The 20,746-nt window shown below is 39.9% G+C and overlaps 1 protein-coding gene across 1 annotated transcript in view; it reads left to right on the forward strand.

Annotated features, from left to right (window-relative positions):
- The window catches only part of DOCK8 (dedicator of cytokinesis 8), a 76,203-nt gene that overhangs the window by 36,183 nt on the left and 19,274 nt on the right, over positions 1 to 20,746 (forward strand). Inside the window, exons 20-32 of the mRNA XM_032205806.1 lie at positions 356 to 520; positions 2,242 to 2,417; positions 4,268 to 4,363; positions 5,667 to 5,762; positions 6,574 to 6,723; positions 9,109 to 9,222; positions 10,344 to 10,499; positions 12,663 to 12,802; positions 13,655 to 13,824; positions 15,518 to 15,663; positions 16,619 to 16,801; positions 17,555 to 17,690; positions 18,526 to 18,613. Of these exons, the coding sequence (XP_032061697.1) occupies positions 356 to 520; positions 2,242 to 2,417; positions 4,268 to 4,363; positions 5,667 to 5,762; positions 6,574 to 6,723; positions 9,109 to 9,222; positions 10,344 to 10,499; positions 12,663 to 12,802; positions 13,655 to 13,824; positions 15,518 to 15,663; positions 16,619 to 16,801; positions 17,555 to 17,690; positions 18,526 to 18,613 (1,816 nt within the window). The remainder of the gene's footprint in view (positions 1 to 355; positions 521 to 2,241; positions 2,418 to 4,267; positions 4,364 to 5,666; positions 5,763 to 6,573; positions 6,724 to 9,108; positions 9,223 to 10,343; positions 10,500 to 12,662; positions 12,803 to 13,654; positions 13,825 to 15,517; positions 15,664 to 16,618; positions 16,802 to 17,554; positions 17,691 to 18,525; positions 18,614 to 20,746) is intronic.

Raw genomic sequence — 20,746 nt, forward strand, 5'->3', positions numbered from 1 at the left:
ATTTGTGGAAGAGCCTGGTAGCTTGTATTTCCCTGTCAGCTGGAGGAGAATGAGTATTGGTGCCTTTCAAGTAGATATTTTATCGGAAATGCCTGAAGGCTGCTAGAAATGATAATTAACAGTTAGGGTCTGCCTTTATGTAGCACTAAGTGGTGGAGAAGCAGGAAGTAGGTCTATTGAAGATGCGTTATTGGTCTATATACACTTTGATTCTGGCATGGTATAACAACTGCTATCTGTAGCTGTGAATTTGTTAAGGACAGAATTAAAGCATGTATGAATTAGTTGAAATGCCCTGATCTATTTGTGTTACACCCTTCAGGGCTGAGACTAATTCTTGCCTTTTGCTTCACAGCCAACTTCTCGCAATTTGCCTTTGAATCTGTCGTTGCAATAGTGAACAGTCTCCACAACAGCAAAGATCTGAGCAAAGACCAGCATGGGAGAAACTGCCTTCTGGCATCTTATGTCTACTATGTATTTCGACTGCCAGACCCTCAAAGAGAAGTGGCCAAACCAGGTAATATTGATGCAATGGTTGCAAAAGAATTCTTTTTTCTTGGTAAATGCTAGTTAGTGTGCTGCTTCTGAGACATAGGAAACTGACCCATAAAATAGCAAAACAGAACTTCTTATACCCAGACCTTTCAAGCACAGCACCGTTTAGATATATCAGTTTTCTCAGAGGGTCAGGATCTGAGTGCTGCAGAGAGCAACATAGATTTGCCTCCCATAATCTCTCTCTCACTGTCCTTTGTTTAAAATCCAGAGTCTGGGTCAGAGGGTTTTGTGGCTACATGCAACATGTAGCTCCATGGAGACAGAAGTGCAAGACATGTCCTAAACTGAGGTTTTCTTCAAAGAAATTTCCTCCAAAATTAAAATGGCCTTAAGGTGCCAATTTCTTACTGGCCTGTAAATCAGTTAACTGTTTTCCATGCAAATGAACTTACGGCTAAGTGGCACAAGCCCAAGCTTTGCTAATTTCTCCATTGCATTAAACATGTCATCAGAGAATAAAATCCTGTACATTGGCCAACAGGTTGAGGGAGACAATATTTCCCTTTTATTCAGTACTGATGAGGCCACCAATGGAGTGCTGTGTCTAGTTCTGGGTTCCCCAGTACAAGAGAGAGATGGATATAGTGAAAAAGTTGAATGGAGGGCCACCAAGATGATCAGTGAACTGTAGCATCACTCCATGAAGAAAGTCTGAAAGACCTGGGACTGTTCAGCCTGAAGAAGAGGGGGATCTAGGGGTTCTTACCCATTTCTCTAAATAACAATGGAGGGTGCAACAAAGAACAGAGTCAGGCTCTTTTCAGCTGTGCCCAGGACAAGAAGCAAAGGGCACAATCTGGAATACAAGAGATTCCATCTAAACATCAGGAAACGCTTCTGTACTGTACCAGTGACGGAGCAATGGAATAGGTTGCCCAGAAAGGTTGTGGAGTCTTCCTCTTTGTAGATACTCAAAAACCAGGACAGGGACCTTGGTAACCTGCTTGAGGAGGGGTTTGGATGAGATGACCTCAAGAGGACCTTTCTAACCTTAACCGTTCACTGATTCTGTGATTCTGTTGGTGTCCATTGTCCTAAAACCTATAGGATTCATATGATCAATTGCTATGTATTGACTGACATACCACCAAGCAGCTGTGCTGTAGGAACTAAAGATATGGAAGTCTTTTCCAAATACTCATTTAAACCTCCCTTGAGTAACATTTAGGCTGACATTTGGATGGGCTAAAACCTCTAAGTTTGCCTAAAGATTAGTAAATCTTTATCGTGGAAAAATAAGATCCACCGGGAAGCTGAAAACTATGTAATTGTTTAGCGAAATTCCTACAGGCAAATCTACCAGCCTTCTTGGCTACTTTGAGTATGATGTTAAATTTTATCTGTTCAGGCACGTGAATCTTGTCTTGATCTATAGAAAATTAAAAAGAGGTGATAGAGGGAAGAAAGAACTACTACAGTAGTGCTGCTACTCAGATAGTCTTCTTAATCTTTCACAACCACACGCACAGTCACCTTATCGTAGACCCTGTAGTCTCCCAAAATGTCTTTTCCTTGTTATTCAGTGCCTAATTAATTTGTTAACAAAGCTGTTGGTGTTGAGATTTTTGAGAACTCTATACTATTCATACTGCTGATGCTATAGCAGCACCGAGCAGAGATCTCAGTGAATCTCAATAAATATGGCCTTCAGTCTTATTTCAAACATCTCCCCCTGAGCAGGTGCAGGGGGCAGTGCCGTTCTGTCGGAGTCTCGTTATTACACGTTTGGTCGTGCTTCTGCAGTGGCTGTGGGGAGTAAACTTCTGCAGAGCCGGGTTATAAGCTGCAGCAATCCTGACATTACTGTTACACAGGCTGCTACTGATGAGGAGGTCAAAAGCATCATGTCATCTAAGGTAAGAGAAGGAAGTCAAGTATCTGGAGAAGTGTATGGGCCTAAACCTGGGCTGAGAATCTAGATTTGCTCTTTAAGAGTTGGATTTGCTTCTTGTACATATCATTCTGGTGATATGTATACATACTAACCAGAGTTGGATTTGCACCAGAAGCATCTGCTGTTTTTCTGATTTGGCATGTGCATATATTATATCCCCTTTGTTAAATTTTGATGTCTCCTATCAGTAAGTAGAGCAAGAGCTAAGAACTCTGACCAAGTTTGAGGCTTAGCCACCCCGCAGAAAGAATAGCTTTTCCAAGGTGCTTCACTCTCCCATTCTTCATGTTTAAGTTCTGTTCACATTATTTCCTAGAGTGTTCAGGGAGACATGCTCCAGCTTTCAGAAAGCCAGTGTGAAAAAAGACTGCTGTTGATTACAGTGGGAACAGGTTCACTTTCTAAAAGCAGTGAAAGAGTCCTTGAGATGGAAATAGGTTTCCTAAAATACACCGATAATTTATTCTGATTCCTCTTCACTCTTTTTATTGTTATTTTATATTCACAAAACCTGTTTCATGGTAAATAGTTTCCCATTAAATAAAAAATAATTAGGCAATATATATAGCAACAGCCCCATGATTTGATATCATCTACAGTGAAGATGTCTTGTGTGGGTTTTGTAACTGAGTCTTTCCAAATGCTTAATTCACACACAGAGTGAAGTACAATCTTCATCTGTCTTTCTCATCCAGAACTACACATGCCACCAAGAGATTACAGGATAGGAAGGGATGAACTAAGAAGCGTGATTTTGCTTCCCTGATGGGCACCAAGCGCTTGCTGATCTCCAGTGTCCTCTGCTCATCTCAGAGCTTTTTGAAGACAGACGTGTTCATCTCTCTAGGGGAAACAAAATCTAAAGTTCCTCATTCAGCAGAAACTAGGAAGCCTGGGCTCTCACAGCTACAGGATTTTACCCCTGTGCAGGGAGCCTGCTCCAAGCTACAGCCCTGGCAGAGCTCTGCAGCATCTTGGAACCATATGCCCCTTCCTTTTGCTTTGAGTGTTATGTATGTGAAATTCTGCTTCTCAAGAAGGTTATTTTCAGAAACATTTTGAGGTCTTTTTTCCAGTGAATGATCAGGTGCATCTCCAGTTAAAGTGAACAACGGCTTGTCTTTAGCAAACTAAACCATCACTAGTAAGGTGCATAGGCTTTGCTAATCTATTTGGTTTGTTTTTATGGGTATATGCATACATCCAGAGCAATTTTTAATAGTGTAGATTTCAACTTAATAGCCTTACAAATTTTATTCTAAGGTACTGTGTCCTAAACAAACAAAAAAACAAACAAAAAAAACTGATTTCAGGATATTTTTATTTTTTCCAAATTAATACACAGTTAAAACATTTGATATTACAGCTTCATCACATTGATAAATGTAGCAATTTGCAATGCTTGAGTGACTACTGCCATTTCACTGTCTACATTATCATTACTTTTCGTGGAAGGAAGAATCCCAAATGAGAGTTTATTTAGGATGTAGAACTACCGAATATACTTGAAGGACCTTTCAAAAGACTTTCGAGGGTGAAATTTAGAGCTTGCAAAGCACAGCTGCAGTGCTGACGTTGGGCACATGATGTCAGTGTTGGTATTTTCACACTCCTGTGTCTGCCAAATTCAGGTGGTCTTTGGCCTCCCCGAGGGAGGAGGACCGGTGGGAGAGAAAGAAGCAGAAAAGATGTTCAGGTGAACATCTGTATTTACCTGACAAGAAAACACCACTGCTGATTTATTTTCTGGTAATTAGCATGTTCTATGCACTAACTTATTATGTATATATTTCTTCTGGCCATTCTCTTCAGCCTGTGGATCACAGCTCCAGTCGGATGTCTTTTTACATTGAAGGAACAAATGATATGCCAAGCGTTTGTGCAAATCCAAGACCATCCAATAAAAAGGTAGGCAAATTAACAGAGCCTGGAGTCTCTGGGGACAGTGCTGGTAATAAGCACTTCTACACATGGAGAGAGGAGAGGGAGAACAAAATAACAACCAGTTTTGTTGAACAGGGAGTCTGTGGTGGAATACTGAATCTGTGGGTAAATATTGCCCGAACGTTTTTGCCTCTGCTCCAGAGTCTTTAGATTCTTTTTCTGGGACAGATTTAGACAAGTAGCAGCCTGCCCAGATCCTCCCTTTTCTCTCTTTCTCAAGGTGCTAGGGCCTCTGTCTTTTTTCACTGCTTTTTCCCCTTGGATACCTGCCTTTACATGTTACCATAAATTGCATTCAGACACGTTTGCCACCTCAGTCTTCTGTAAGGAATGTTTTACTTCTCCCCTTTTTGTGGCTTTTAGAACCAAGAAATTCCTCCTCATCCTGAGTATGTAACCCCAAATAGCTTTTTGGCAACATAGAAGATACCATATTAGATAGCTAATTCCTCCAGAGCTGCATCTCATGTTTGGCATTAATCAGCAGGAGTGGCTTTGGATGAAGAAGCTAGGGAAAAACTCTACAGTGAGCAGTCCAGAAATTGTGTTGTGGTTAAGAGACACTTGTTCCTTCTTATTCCTGTTTATCATTTTGATTTATGTCAAAAAGCATAGGTTCATACCCATCCTTAATCTTGTCTGCATTATTGTGTTCTATTGAATGTAATAGCCTTAGGAATTTCTTTAGCTTTATTTTTTTGTGTGTCAGAAACAGGCAATAGACACTGCAATAAATGCTTAGTCCAGATCTGAGCTTCCTAAAAGTTGAGATCATTGAGACTATGAGTCTTATGTTAGGATCTCACTGCAAAGAGAGTGGTGTCCAACCAAAAACTTGATGAAGGGTCTGCTGTGGTTGTTTCTGTGTCTGTCTCTCCCACCACAGAGTTAATCTTACTTCTGCCTTCTCTCAGGAAACACAAATGGACTAAATAGCAACACTCAGGAGAGAGCAGAGGATGTGGCTGCTCACTGCCAGGCACACAGCCAACAGGCTGAAGATGGACCAAAGTCATTTTCCAATTTGGTTATCCAAGGTTCTGGATCCACAGAAAAATGGATCCAAAAGCCTGATTGCTGCCATCATTACTTATGTGGCATTTTAGTAAAATCAACCTTCTCATCCTACGGGGATGTCCACATGTCCCCAACCAGCTACTGACTCCAGTATGAGGGATGTTGAAGGTGTGAGTGTTGGGGGTTGGTTGACACTGAAGGAAGAGTTGGATGAAAAGCCATTGACCAACACTTTGTGTTTATTATCTAGCACTTTCATGAGGAGCTGGCACTGCAGATGGTGGTCAGCACGGGTATGGTGAGAGAGACTGTCTTCAAGTACGCCTGGTTCTTCTTTGAACTCCTGGTAAGATATATCAGTGGTGTTTTATATCAAGTTGATGGTGAAATGTAGCATGTACAGCAGTCACAGCTTTAGTTGGACCACAATGTCTTCAGTTATTCAATCCCACTGTGACATTATCTGTGATGTTATCTGTAAAATTCCAGATAATAGAAGTACATGTGAAGAATTCTCCATATTCACTCCCATTCAAATTGACATCCTGTAACACCAAAATCTCACATGAACTACATGCACAGTGGTCTACAGCTACAGAAGTCTGAAAGACTTGTCAAACTGAGCCCTTTCTTCCTTTTCTGTGAATAATTGCTCCCATTTCTTACACTTTGTTAATAACATAGGTGAAGTGGCAAGGCTTCCCAAACTCAGTTTTACAGAGCCCTGAGGTGACAGAGGCCACTGGAAATTTTTTTGACATACTGGTTTCCACTGAAAGCATATAAACAACACAACAGCAGGTCAAGGAGTGGGAATTAACTCCAAAAGTGTCATCATGAGGGCCAGAAGGTACAAACAGCAGAATTTCAGAGCTTCAGGGGCAGGGGACCGGTGAGGGTCATCCCAGCCTCAGTGCTAAGAGCAGCTAGCCAAGTGATCATGAGCAAGAATGAGTGACCATCTACGGTCAAGCCGTAGGCTCTCTGTTGTCATTGCCAATAAAGGTAGGATTTGTCAAGTTACTCTGAGAAGATGACGGTGGCTACATTCAGGGTGAAATAAGTAAAGAATCTTATGAATCTTACTCTCATGAACTAACTTAAAGCAGTAGTTATATCTCCATTATACCTCTGTTTCCTTTTTTTTTTCTTTGCAGATAAAAAGCATGGCTCAGTATGTTCACAATATAGAGAAACAGGACAACCCTCGAAGAAGCCGGTTCTCTGACCGTTTCAAAGATGATATTACCACCATAGTTAGTGTGGTTACTTCAGAGATTGCTGCACTTTTAGTCAAACCACAGAAGGTAAATGTATGAAATAAGCATCATGGCTGGTCATGTTACATTACACTAAGCTGTATTTAATCCTATTTTACCTTCAAGAGTGTCACAAGAATTAGACCAAAACTGAGGCTGTAGTCTTGGTGTGGGAGGGAATCCCTTTTCCTGAAGACAGGAAAGGTTGGACTCCCCCTTTCAGTAGCAGTGTTGCTTTATGTTTGGTTGTTCAGCCTGTGTGTGGCTTTTTTCTTTTATTCCCTTTTCCCATTACCTTCAATCCTACTGCATAGCGCTTCTTTCTATGTTTGACTTCCCTGGTTGTAACATGAATGCAATGTACCTCCTGAGGTCTGCAAAACCTAGCCATGAGTGATATAACCCCAAATATCTCTGAAGATGCATTGGTCACATGAAACTCAAAGACAAGAAATAAATGTAAAACCCATGTAAGTCTTTCTCCCGGTATATTTTAACGTTCCATTAATATAACAGATTATTAAAGCTAAAGGGATCATGAAATGCAATTTGTATTTTAACATCAGTACTGTTAACTGGCATCACTGATGCCACTCCCCACTGGCCATTACATAAAGTGAAGGCCACAGATACCCAGTGGGTGACTTTTGTTCACTCTGTTGTTGCAGCTGGTTTATTTTCATGCCCCAGAGCTGCCAAAGCACTATGCTGGCAGGGCAGTACGTTCTGCCACAGGGCAAACCAGGCTGGAAAGCTGACCTGGTCAATTACTGCTCAACCAGCTTGGGTCCTCAGTCCAGTTCTCCACCTGTGCCCAGCTGTGCTGTCAAGCGGCTGAAACTAGTGAAGGACCACAACCGGACAATTGAGGAGAGGGAATGGCATAGTTGACCATCACTGTCCACCAAAAAGTTGTTTCTGAAGTTATCAGCCTTTGTTCCACTCCATCCTTTGGTGTGCTACTGTGATGGCCACGTGCAGGGAAAGCATTTCATGGAAATGTTCACTTAAGGCATCAGTGATTTTTATTTATTATGTTGTGTGATAAAAAATTGCTACATTAAAATGTTTTAATAGAACTGTAAGTTTTGCCAATATATTAGTATTTTATGGCTTTTTCATGAGAAATACACGAGTTTTTATGGACTGTTAAATCAATTCAATTTTGATTGAGTATACAGAGCCTAATTATATGTTAAAATCTTACTGCAGTGTTTGTAGAATTAAGGTTGATGATTAGTTGTACAGAACAGCAGGAGCTGATACTTGTCTGCTTTTTAAACCCATGAAGTTATAATCTGTATGTTTCGATACATGGTTGGTCATGTTAGATTCAACTGAGGTTTAGAATACCCTGTAAGCTGGTGGGAAACTATTTTTTCAGCACAGTTGAAAAATATTTTGCAGTGTAAATTCATATCATAAAATATATATATATATATGTTCCTGAAAAGCAACAGAAAGGTTGAAAAATGAAAAATTAAGTCATAAGCACCCTGAGGTGCTGCACACCTGCTCTCACTAGTCAGAGATAACAGTAGCAGTAACATTTTTTGCAGTCATCTCCTGTCAGTCTTCAGTTAACCCACCTGAGGGCTATGAGCATTAAGCGCGGGCAGACCCCTTGGGCACCTCCACAAATTCTTCTTGGTGAACAACATATGCTACTGAGCTATTATAATTTAAACTGATATGTTTGGAATAATTGTACCCTTGTTTTAGAGTGTACGTGGAGTTCTTTGTGTGCCTGTGGTAATCAGGCCAATTGTAAATATAAGGGAGTTTAGTTGCCAAGTGTTAGAACCCACAGGTTTATCTTAGAGATAATGTTTTTCTGATCAGCTTTAAACATGAAATTTCTAAACAAAGTACTTGGCATTCCATCAGTATATCCAGAGAATATTTTTATTAATAATATTTTAAAACAATATGTTTAATACCTAAACATTTTTTGCGGCGAGGAGAGGCGAGGAGAGGCAAGGCAAGGAGAGGCGAGGAGAGGCGAGGCGAGGCAAGGAGAGGCGAGGAGAGGCGAGGCGAGGCAAGGAGAGGAGAGGCATATACAATTTTTGAGCTGTTAGGTAGTTCAGAACTGGTTTCAATTTCCATTTCAGTGTTGTCAGCCCAAAGGTTTGCAAAGATAAACTTGGTCATTCTTCCTATTCCAATTTTTCTCTGAAAGCAGAAACAGTTGAAATCATTTACAGGAGTGATTCTGCATAATTCTAACAAGATCATGTAAACTAGGGAAGTGAAACAATTTGTCCAGTCTATTCCATGACATGTTTCTGGGAGCTGTCCCCTGCAGTATTTTTCAGTGATTCTAAAAAGTCTTCCACCTTTGAAGGTGACATTTATATGAAGGTGACATGACATTTATAAATCATAACCGTCTTTCCCCTTCTCTTTCCCCACCCCCTTATTTTTTTAAAGGAAAGTGAACAAGCAGAAAAAATTAATATCAGCTTGGCATTTTTCCTGTATGATCTTCTTTCTTTAATGGACCGAGGATTTGTGTTTAATCTCATCAAACATTATTGTAATCAGGTATGCATCATGCGTGATTGGGATTGTGCTTGGCTTATTGCCAGTCTTGTGTTCTGTTCTGTTTGATTCATTTATCCATCAGGATCCTGTGAGTTGTGTTAAAGGGTAAGGTAATTTTCCTATTCCTACTGCATATACAGAGAGTTTAAACCTCTTGATTTGTGGTCTGCAGGAAACAAAACAAAACAAAACAAAACAAAAGAGTAGAAGTTAGGATTATTTTAGAAATGCCATACTTTACACTGCTGCAGGGCATCCATGGGCTACTTTTCTTCCCTTTCTTTTTTACATCCCTTAGTAGCAGCCCTTGTGATCCTCAAGGCCTGCAGAGTATATAGAGCAGCTTTGGTCTCTCACTAAAACATTGCTGTTATAGGCAATTTTTAGATTTGGGAGGTTCAACCAAAATCATCCACCTCTGTCTTCTTGCTTTACAAGTGTTGTGGTTTATCCTAGCTGAAACCAGGACAAAAAACCTCCAAAAAAAAAAATTAAAAATAAATTATGTTTTCAGGGTAGTAGTATGAAATTATTTGTTATATTTGAGTTGGAAGGTTTTCCTTCTTTCTAGTGAATCAATATACCTGCTGCAGATTTTCTGCCAAAACAAGGCAAAGCTGTCAGCTAATAGGAGATGGGAGAATTCAAGGTGTCTGCCACCCCAGTTTTGTATAGTATGTGCAAAACCCGACTAATATCAGTATTATTATGAAGGGGCATCACAAGACCACTGGTGCTGTGTGCTGACTAGCTGGCCTTTTGATGAATTTGCCACAGACTCAGCAAAGTGTTGTTTGATTTTAATCTTGTTATGTAAAAGGGAAAAAGTATTATGTGTTTTTCTTCTGGGAGGGAAAAAATAAATGACAGTCTCTTGGGAAGTTGGGAAGTCAGCCAGAAGGGAAAAAAAACATCACCCACCATTCCAAACAAACACTACCTAATGGATGGAAACAGTGGTTAGGTACAGGGAAACACTGAGCATTTTAATGCATGCTGGGCTATTTGGCTACTTCTGTTAAATTGGCTGATTCTGTTTCAGGAAGGAGGATATTTTACTGCATGGTAATTTAAATAGCAAACACCAGTCATGAGGCACATTTTTTGGTTTGTTTTTCTAGCTCTCAAACAAGCTGAATTCACTCTCCACCCTGATTTCTATGAGGCTGGAATTCCTGAGAATTCTCTGCAGCCATGAGCACTACCTCAATCTGAACCTCTTCTTCATGACCTCAGCCTCTGCTCCAGCATCCCCCTCCCCCTCTTTGTCCTCCCAGGTAGGCATCCCTCAGGCAATGGTATGTGGACTTCACCTGAACAACAAATGTAGAGAAAGATTTCTGTTGCTCTGTATTACTCTGCTTAGGTTAGAATTACTCAGCCACCACTGGATCAGGAAGAACAACTTCCTTCTTGTAAGAAAAGGGGCAAAAGAGTAAAGACTAAGGAGTGCTACTGCAAAATTTGACCTGTGCAAGTTAAAACTTAGTATGGGACAGATATATTTGTGGTAATTCTTCAGCATAATTCTAGAAACATGTAAGTAGGGAATGACTGTTAAGGTAGACATACAAGGTCTAAAAAGAACATGACTCTGAAGCTACAGAGCTTATTTCTAGGCACACCTATATTCCACACACACACAACCACAAATATGTATTTCAATATCAGTGTCTGGAGACATTATGGAAAATTGTGCATGTGGCAGTGCACAGCAAACTTTCAGTGCATTTGCCTTCTAGCTGAAGTTCCTGTTCTCCAGGTGGATGAAGGTGCTAGCACTATGTGAGTTAGTGACTAAACCACTGTAATTTTCAATATCATTGAAAATGTTTCTGTTGAGCTGTAGTGTTGTTCAGAGAAGGATTATCATTCTTTCCATGTTAAATAGCAGTGGTCTTTTCTTGGACTCCTCCCTACCCCATAGTACAGAATATGCTATGACTTTGCCAGTGATTTCTCTGAGTAATGGAGCAATTTAAATTTGTGGTTTCCTCTTCAAGTGTCATTGCTACAAATATGCTACATCTCATACCTTAAGGGTTCTGACAGGTCAATAATAGTAAATAACATTTTCTTGGAGTTTCTCCTGGTCTTGAAATCAAAGCATGAAAGTCCCAGAGTTTTGCTTAATGCTAATCCTGAATGTCAAAGGGCTAGGATAGGGGTCCACTGCTTGTGGAGGTAGGGGAAATCAGCATAGCTCTTGCAACTAGTTCTAGCAAATCAAAGCTGGGTAGGCACCAATTTGATCATTCTTTCCTTCAAGCAGCATCAACTCTTTTTCTCCTTTAGGAGTAACTTGTGAAGTGCAACCTACACAAATAAATAAAGCTTCCGAGAACCTTGCATGATTTAATACAATAGCTGACCATCCTTGCAATAATTCTGACCTGTCTGCAGGAATGCTACGTAACTACAGTTAGATTTTCAGTAAGAAATGGGGCTTTGTGAATAAATCTTTTGGAATTCCTGGAGAGTAGCCAAATTCACTTTAAGTGGACGTTCTTCACCTTAGTTTTATACCACACAAACAAATCACATCCAGTGCTTGTCTGCTTGAGGTTTAAATGGGAGTAGGTCGAGCTATGTGGATCCAAAATACAGGGCTTCTCAGAGATGTGGGTTTCATTTGATCCAGTATGCTGGAAGACATCTTCCATGATGTGGTATACTGCTTCTCCATGTGTTTGTTTTCTGGGACTATTCCCAGGTGACTGACAGAAATACTGGGGAGAATATTGAACAATATAAATTAAAAGCAAATTTTGGACTCATAAACCCCAGTAGCTGCACTGTGGAGTTGAGTCTAAGAGTTATGCTCACCTGATCAGGGGATAAAAGCATTTTAGGTGACCTATGGCACCTATGATTGGAGAAGCTAAAAAGTTCACAACACATATATAGCAGCAACTTTCCATTCCTGGACTGGCCATATATCAGTCATAGTCATAAGTTACAGCAGTTTGAAGGCTGCTCTAAATTATGCCTGCTGCCAGCTAGCTCAGTCAAGGATTTCCAGGGTGAAAGGAAACACTGTTCACATAACCTTCCTGACCTTACTTCCATGGTAGACATTGTGGATGCTGAAGAGTGCAGAGCTTCTGATTTCCAAAGTCCCCTTCATCTGCTCTGCAACAGTAAGAGCCATGAAGAATCCTGAACATGGAGAAAATTCTGACTTTGTCTCCTACCCAAACTGATAAACACAGTGTATGAATTTTATGTCTCAAAAAATGTCAAATGAGTTTCTGATTTGTGCAGATGGATGCTTTTTTATTTCACTCCCAGGTATTTTCCTCCAAAATGACCGAACTTCTTTTAATGTCTGTACTTCTCTGGTAGGATATTTTGTTGTCTACATGGACTGTCCTACAACATTTTTAAGAAAGTTTCATTTCAGTGATCATCCTTTAACTACTTCTAATATACTTCTGCAGAACTCTAGCTCCTGCTCTAGTTTCCAGGACCAGAAAATTGCTGGTATGTTTGACCTCTCATCAGAATACCGTCAGCAGCACTTTTTGACTGGCTTACTCTTCACAGAATTGTCAGCAGCACTGGATGCAGACAGTGAGGGGTAAGTATCCTAATCTGAAACTTTTAGAATGGAACGCTGTTACACTATTACTACTGGCTAGGACATAGTTTAACTACAGGTTAGTCCTGTTTATCCCCTGGATGCATTGAATATATCATGGCAATGTTGGCTGGAGTTATGAGAAAGAATATTTTCTGTCTTTGGCACAGAGTGGGTGAGTCCTGCAAAGCTTATTTGGTGCTCCCTCCATAAAGAAGCACTACTGCATGAACCTTCCTAAAGGTTCATATAAAAATGTAGTGGATGTTTAGATACCCACTACAGACATTCTCACAAATATTAACAAATCAGTCATTATGAAGAAAAATGATGGTGGAGAAAGGGAAACGAAAGAATGGTCTTCACCATCTTTAAATGAGTCACTTTGTAACACAGCAATAAAACAGTCACTGCTTTATCTGTGGTATGTTGATGGCAGTGAGTGCGAAAGTACTATTTGCTGCAGCATTGTTGGCTAAATAAGCAGACAGATCACAGCTTAAGATTTCAGTTGCTTTCCTCTCTAAAACAGAACTGCATTTGTCTAAGCTTAAGAGTTTAGATTAACTTTCTTCAGGATCTGGTGCTTATCTTTAAGCATCTCTCTTTGCCATTTTGAATTTTTATGAAATGCTTTGAAATACTTGGGTGCTCTGAACTGACTTGGCCTCGTAAGACAGCTATCTTTTGCAGGGAACATGTCTCTCTGCTCAGAGTGGATGTTATTCTATAGTAAATATTGAGGTATTAATTTGTTCCTTCTACCTTCTCCTTGTTTCTTAAATCTTTGATCTAAAAATAATTTCTGCATAATTCATTAATGGAGCTCACGGCTATTTTTTGTGTTAACAGGATTAGCAAGGTACAAAAAAAAGCTGTCAGTGCTATCCTTAGCCTGCTGAGTTCCCATGACCTAGACCCACGTTGCTCCAAAAAAGAGGTGAAGATTAAAATTGCAGCTTTATACCTCCCTTTGGTTGGTATTATTTTGGATTCACTGCCACAGCTCCATGATTTTACAAGTAAGACCCTTACTCGTTTGTCTTTTTCAGGCTCTTCACAGAATCACAATGGTTTGGGTTGGAAGGGACCTTCTAATTCTACCCCCCCTTCCATACATACCTACATACATGCAGGTACACCTCCCAGCAGATCAGGTAGACTCTAGTAGCTTGTCTAAACAATCTGACTTAAACATTTAAAAGTATACCCTAAGCGCTGAAATTCCCCATAGTTCAGCAAGGTTGAATATTTCTTTACTTCCAAGTAAACAGGGTTTTTAAAGATAGGAAAAATTTAAATGTCCTCACTCCATGAACAAACAATAGGCCAGAGATATATATCTGTAGAATCTTGCAAAAAGATTTTGCAAGAAATATTGAGATACAGATAGGTTTAACAGACAGTGGGAAAGAAAACAAGAATGATAGGGACATTGCATTACGTCACAATTAAATAAATTGGATTGTATACCTTCCACATTTTTCTATTGCTCTTTAGGTTTATTAACATGATATCGAAATTAATCTCCAGTAAATTTAACTATCAGTCAGGAAATATGTTCTTATCACCTGTTATAACTTTAAACTTTGCCCTATATTATTAAGCCTTTTAATAAATTTTTATCTAAGTACTTCCTTCTGTTTTTCTACAAGTATGCTCATATGAAGCTGCTCAGAATGACAATTTGACTGTTTATTTGAGAGTAGATCTTTGCAACTTGGAAAACTACCTCTCACTTTCATAAAAATAAAATAAAGAAGACTACAGAGAATAAAAAAGGTGTAATCTTTGAAGAACATACTTTTGTCACTGGTTCTGAAAATATTTTGCATTTTGATGTCTGGACAAAACAATTAATACTATGAATGTATTATTGAGCACTTTCAGTCTAATAACATAAAAGCATTTTTTACACATAGTTTAATCAGGTCTCACTGCATTCTTCTAATATAAGTATTGTCCTTATGCCACAGATGAAAAGGAGTCAGAGTGAAGAAGCCCAGCTGTACTGATATGGCTAGTTTTTAGAGTGCCTTTCATTTTGAATACCTGCAGTATCAGAGGTTGTTGATCTTGTTCTGAACACAGAGACTGGCTGGTCACTTGGTTTCTCTGAAAACCAGTTCTTGCAAAACAGAAATGGACACTCAGAATCAAATGAGATTTTTATGAAGCTTGGTTATAACTAACATCATTTGCTGAAAATTGATTTCAATAACTTGAAGGGAATAGAAGCAGCCAAATAACTGAAATTAAACTTGTCTTTTAACCCGCAGGAAAAATTGCCTGTGTTAGGTGTTAGCAGACTTAGTTACTTTGCTGAATATCCCCAAGTACAGGCATGGCATTTGCATTGATCCTTTCACCTGGAATAGACAGAAATTGAACATCTTTGGCTTAGTTTTGAACTTCAGAGCCAACCTCATGTTTGCTACTGCCTTTGCTTTTAATTCAGCTTCCACGAACACGTGGAGATTTTGGGGAATATCTCCTTTCCCTGTGTTTATTTGAACAATTTGACAGTTTTTGTGAGTGACCCCAAACAATCTTGCTAATGCTATGCCTCTTGCTACTTAGTGCATCAGCCAGACCAACAGTCTCAGGGAAGGAGGTGCCAAACATATTGTTAGGTAATCGCCTAATGGCAGACTGAAATGTGAGCAGCAACAACTGGATTGATGATGAAGTCCCAATTGAATGTTTCAAATCTAGTTTCAGATGCACGCAGTGGAAAGGGACGCACAGGAAACCCAGAAGAAGAACAAGATTCTGCAGGTGCAATCAATCAAAATGTGGCGCTTGCCATTGCGGGGAATCAGTTCAGCCTCAGGAGCTCTGGAATATCGCTAGCATCCTTGGTACGTCCAGGGCTCTGCCAGTCTCCTTTTTTGCATATGTTTTCATCTTTGTATTCTTTTTTAAGACTAATAACTACAGTCATAATAAATTGTTTTCTTCTTTCCTCCATGAATGCTTTGTATTCCTCCTGTTGTCCCCTACTCTTCTGTTCCAATCTTCTAATTGCCTCTTCACCATAAGTGGTTCCATTTTTTTCTTCTGTGTGCCTATTGTTATCTTCACACCCAACCTAGTCACATTTTGACATCAGCAAATGCTACTATAACTTCCCATCTCCCACCCTTCCACCTCCCGGTCCCAGTCTCATCTAAATCCATGGATTTAGGGCTCTGGATCCATCTTTTCATAGAACTATGTAATATCTGAGTTGGAAGAGACCTACAAGGATCATCAAGTCCAACTCCTGGCTCCACACAGGACCACCCAAAAATCAGACCATATGTCTTAGGGGGTTGTCCAAACACTTCTGGAACTCCAGCAGCCTCAGTGTCCTGGGGAGCCTGTCTCAGTGTCTGACCACACTCTTGGAGAAGAACCTTTTCCTAACATCCAGCCTGAACCTCCTCTGTCACAGCTCCATGCAGTTTTTCTCTATAAATCTTTTTCTTTGTGATTGCTTTTGTCTTCTGTGCAATTTGGCTGATGCAACTAAGAAGAGGGGACTAAACAGTTACGGAATATATGCTTACATTAGTCTAAAGAAATTAAAATACAGTCATCTAACAACAGTGGTTCTGTGCTTCTGTCTTTCATGTACATACAACTAGACCTGCTGTCACTAATACGCATGCATAGATTTCAAACATGCAGTTAGTATAACCTGAAAGAGGTTAAACTTACTGAAGACCAACCTTGAGATTTTACTCCACTGAAATTTAAGTAACATTACTTCACTTGAATATCTTCCCTCTTCTTTTTCTTCTTTCAACTGACATTTACCTTATCTGCTTCCAGCCCTACAGACAGAGTGCCACATTAGGTCCTGACACCACTCGCAATCTTTTGATTTGTTTCCTCTGGATCATGAAAAACGCTGATCAGAATCTAATACAGAAATGGATTGCAGACCTTCCATCCATGCAACTGAACAGGATTTTAGACCTCCTTTTCATTTGTGTTTCATGCTTTGAGTATAAGGTAAGTGAAACATAGCCTGATTTTATTGTCACATTTGTTTGTTTGTTTGTTTGTTTTTCCTTCTGGCTGTCCAGGGGAAATTGTTATTGGCAAGTGTTAAATTAGTTCTTGTCTAATCTACACTACAAATGGATAAATTAATTCAGACAAAATAACTGACACCAACATTCAAACATAATGCCATCAAAACCTTTGAGGGCATCTAATAAAGTTGGTTTATTATTTTTTGTATTATTACCCTTATCCTGGCAATTTGAAGGCTATTTTAGGTGGGTAATACACACACAGTATTTACTAGTTACTAGTAAATTACAGTATTGGCTAGTTACTAGTATTTTTTAACCATGAAGGAATGTAAGCAATTGAAGCTGTCACTAATGGAGCTGTTCTCTTTATGCACTACCCATTTAAAGCAAGATCTTGGCAGATGACCCTTCAGCGAAGGGTTGGGTCTGGACATCAGTACTCTCCTCTCTGAAAGAGCCTGTCTGAAATAGGTCAAAAAGCTTTCTCTCTGTGCTTTGATTCCTCTCTCTGTAACACTGAGCTACATCTTTGTGTTTATTAACAGTATATATACTACATCCTTCCTCATCTGCAACCTTTAAGTATATTTGCCAAGCTTTGTATAGTAGTCTATGACATTCGCCTGCTGTCCAAATCTTTCCTGTTGTCTCTGGTTCTGGTGGTGTAACCTGGACTCATGCCAAAAGATGGTAGCACTGATGGTGATTGCTTTGACTTTACTTTCAGGGCAAACAAAGCTCAGATAAAGTTAGCACCCAAGCACTCCAGAAGTCCCGAGACGTGAAGGCCCGATTAGAAGAGGCCTTATTGAGAGGTGAAGGAGCCAGAGGAGAAATGATGAAGCGCTGCAGAATACCAGCTGGTACTTCATGCTCCCTTTCCCCAATGCCTTTTGACAGGATCTCAAGAGGTTGTAGATGTAAATATGTTTGTTGAATTTCATAGAATCATACAATCATTAAGGTTGGAAAAGACCTCCAAGATCATGTGGTCCAACCATCACCCTACCACCACTATCACCCACTAAACCACGTCCCTAAGCACCACATCCAGCCTTTCCTTAAACATCTCCAGGGATGGTGACTCCACCACCTCCCTGGGCAACCCGTTCCAATGCCTGACTGCTGTTTCTGAGGAGAAATATCTCCTCATTTCCAACCTGAAGTTTCATGAAACCTGTGTTTTATGCACACTGCCTGTTCTCATCCTTATCTTTTCCTCCCACAGTCCTTTCTCTTTCCTAGCATTTTATTTTGCTGTGGATAAAAATATTACTAGTTTTTAACTATGCAACAGGTAGCTAGGACTGGCCTCTTCTCAGGTGAAAAATATGAAGGCAAACAAAAAATTTGAAGTTGTTCTGACAAATTGTTGTTAATCAAGAACTATGAAATAGTGTCAGGATTATAAGTGAGAACAAGTTGTTTGTAGCAAAAAAAAAAAATAAATAAATAAAGTTTAATTTAATAAATTGAATAATTCTTTTTTTTTGGTCTTTGAAGACAGCTGTACACAAGCTGATGTTCTAAAAATCCTAGGTGAAAAAATGATCCTGTCCTTTTGCTAGAGCCCTGAGGCCATAAAATCAAATGAGTCTAACAGACTGTTTCAGACATGTAGCTCTTTCTTTCAATGAGCTGCTAGATTTCAGGTGTCCCTCTTTCCTTTAATCTCACTGATATATATTGCACTTTTAGGGAATGACAGGTCAGCGGGGCTAAATGAAAACCTGAGGTGGAGAAAGGAGCAGACTCACTGGCGGCAGGCAAATGAGAGACAAGATAAGTAAGTCATTTAGTAAAAATATATTGTTTTTATCAGAACCAAGCTTTTTTATTATTATTATGTTTTGTTCTTTCTCACAGGGTTGTTGTATTGCAAAATCAGCAGTCTCAATCCTTTCACTCCTCTGTCAAAGGGAAAGAAATAGAAAATGTTTATGTAGTAAAGGTATCCAGCTGTTGCTGTGGCACAACAAAAAGATCACAAATGCTTGAATGAGATGTTTAAATCACTATGCATTTTTTCCTTTTGGTACCAGAGTGAGAAACACTAGTCATTGGTACATGTTATATCAAATACTCCACAGAGGCTTGCTATGATGCTTACTTTGGTGCTGCTATAGCACCTCACTGTGTTTAACACTGTGATATAAGTTTTGCCACATTTAAATAAGTTGAGCTAGGTTTGATGTGCTGTGTTAATGGGAGAGTTATTGGCAGGAATAGGGGAAGGTGATTCCGCAGTGAACATTTTTCTTGTTGCAGTTTGTAAGTTATGATGTACCAATACATTTCACCTTTTCAGCACTTGTAGTAAACAAGTGAGTGTCTAGGCTTATTGAAAACCATATTTTCAAGAAAGATTTTCTACCAACAGTATTTTCACAGGGTATGTGCTAAGTTTCTATAATCATGGAGCTCATTGCTTTTCCCTAAAGAGGCTGTGCATAGATCGTTTTCCATAGATACTTGCTCAAATTTTGACTATCTGACACACAATTGCCTCTCACCAGTCCAGCTGCTCTGAGCTCCCATGATACCCTTCAACGTGTGTGAGCTTGAACTGAGAATACTGGGTTGTGCTCTGCTCAGCAACTGTGTTGCTGCCACGTAGCATTCATCTGTGATTATCACACACATTTTTAACACAAAAATTGTTCATTAGGAATTTATTTGAACCTTAAAAGAGTAATCCTTCTGCTGTCTGTCCAAGACTGGAAGAGGTGCAGATCTTGTGAGGATATTCTTACTTTGCCTTGAAAGCAGCTTGCTTTCTCCCAGTTTCACTGAAGCCAGAGCAAGCCAGTCCTCAAGCAGCAGCTCTACAATATCTATTTGTATTGGTTCAGTTAAACCACTTAAATTACAAATTCTGGTAAATAAGTAAAGCTCTGCATGTTGTCAAGGCACTTCTGCTTCATTGCGCTTGTGACTATGGTATGTGAGATCTTTGCTCTCGTCCTTTGTGCATCTCCATAGAGTACCTCCTGCTGGTAAGGTGTTTGCAGGGCATATGTGGAATAGTGAGTTTGCACTTGGCCACTCAGCCTGTTTCTCCTTGAGCCCAGCGTGGGCTGGGATGGCAGCAGCTGCAGATATAAGCTAAGTGTGGTGTCAAAGAAGATCCATTCAGCGTGGTTACTGTGTAAGACTGTGTGCTTGCTGGAAGTGGTTCAAAGGGCTATGTTTTTTGCTTGATTTGTTCAGTTGTTACTCATATTTAGCAATCCACGGCCAGCTTCTTGGCAGGCCCTTCTGTTCTTCATTGCTTTGAGTCACTGTAATTAATAACTGTACTATTGTCGTGACTTCCTGTCCTGGCCCTCTCCAGATTTACCTGGTTGTGCCCCAAAGAATGGCTCTTTACTTTTCTGGTTTTCTTTTTGGGTGCGACTCCACTGGGCAGAAAGGAGAAGCAAACATAGCAGAAAAGCCACAGATTATGAACTCACTCAGAAGTGCGGTTTTAAGACTGTTCATCTATCCAAGAAACACACCTTTGGGTGCACTTGGCCCAAGTCAGAGCAGCTCTAATCTCAAGCTTTAAAGAGTAGCTTCAGGCCATGCAATAGCCCATTTCTGAGTGGTTTAGGAGGTAGAATAAAATCTCCTCTTTGTGTTTATGGCATGTCTGAAAGTACAGTTGTTAGGAGTTGAGCCCCAAGCTCAGAGTGCTCAGCTGCAGGGGAGCTGTGTGACAGATCTCATCCTTAGGTCTCAACTAAAACGTTGTCACATTGCCATACTTTCTGTCTTAGGGAAGTGCTTCAGACCTCTCTTAGGTGGTCTGTGGCGCTGCTGCACTGACCCTGCAGCCATGGGACCTGCTGTCTTGTATTGTCAACAATTCCAAAAATCAGCTTTCTTGAGTTCTTATATTAAGTACTGCTGCTGTGGCACTGAAGCTGCTATGGCA

Source organism: Aythya fuligula, chromosome Z, assembly GCF_009819795.1.
Source record: "Aythya fuligula isolate bAytFul2 chromosome Z, bAytFul2.pri, whole genome shotgun sequence".
Taxonomy (NCBI): domain Eukaryota; kingdom Metazoa; phylum Chordata; class Aves; order Anseriformes; family Anatidae; genus Aythya; species Aythya fuligula.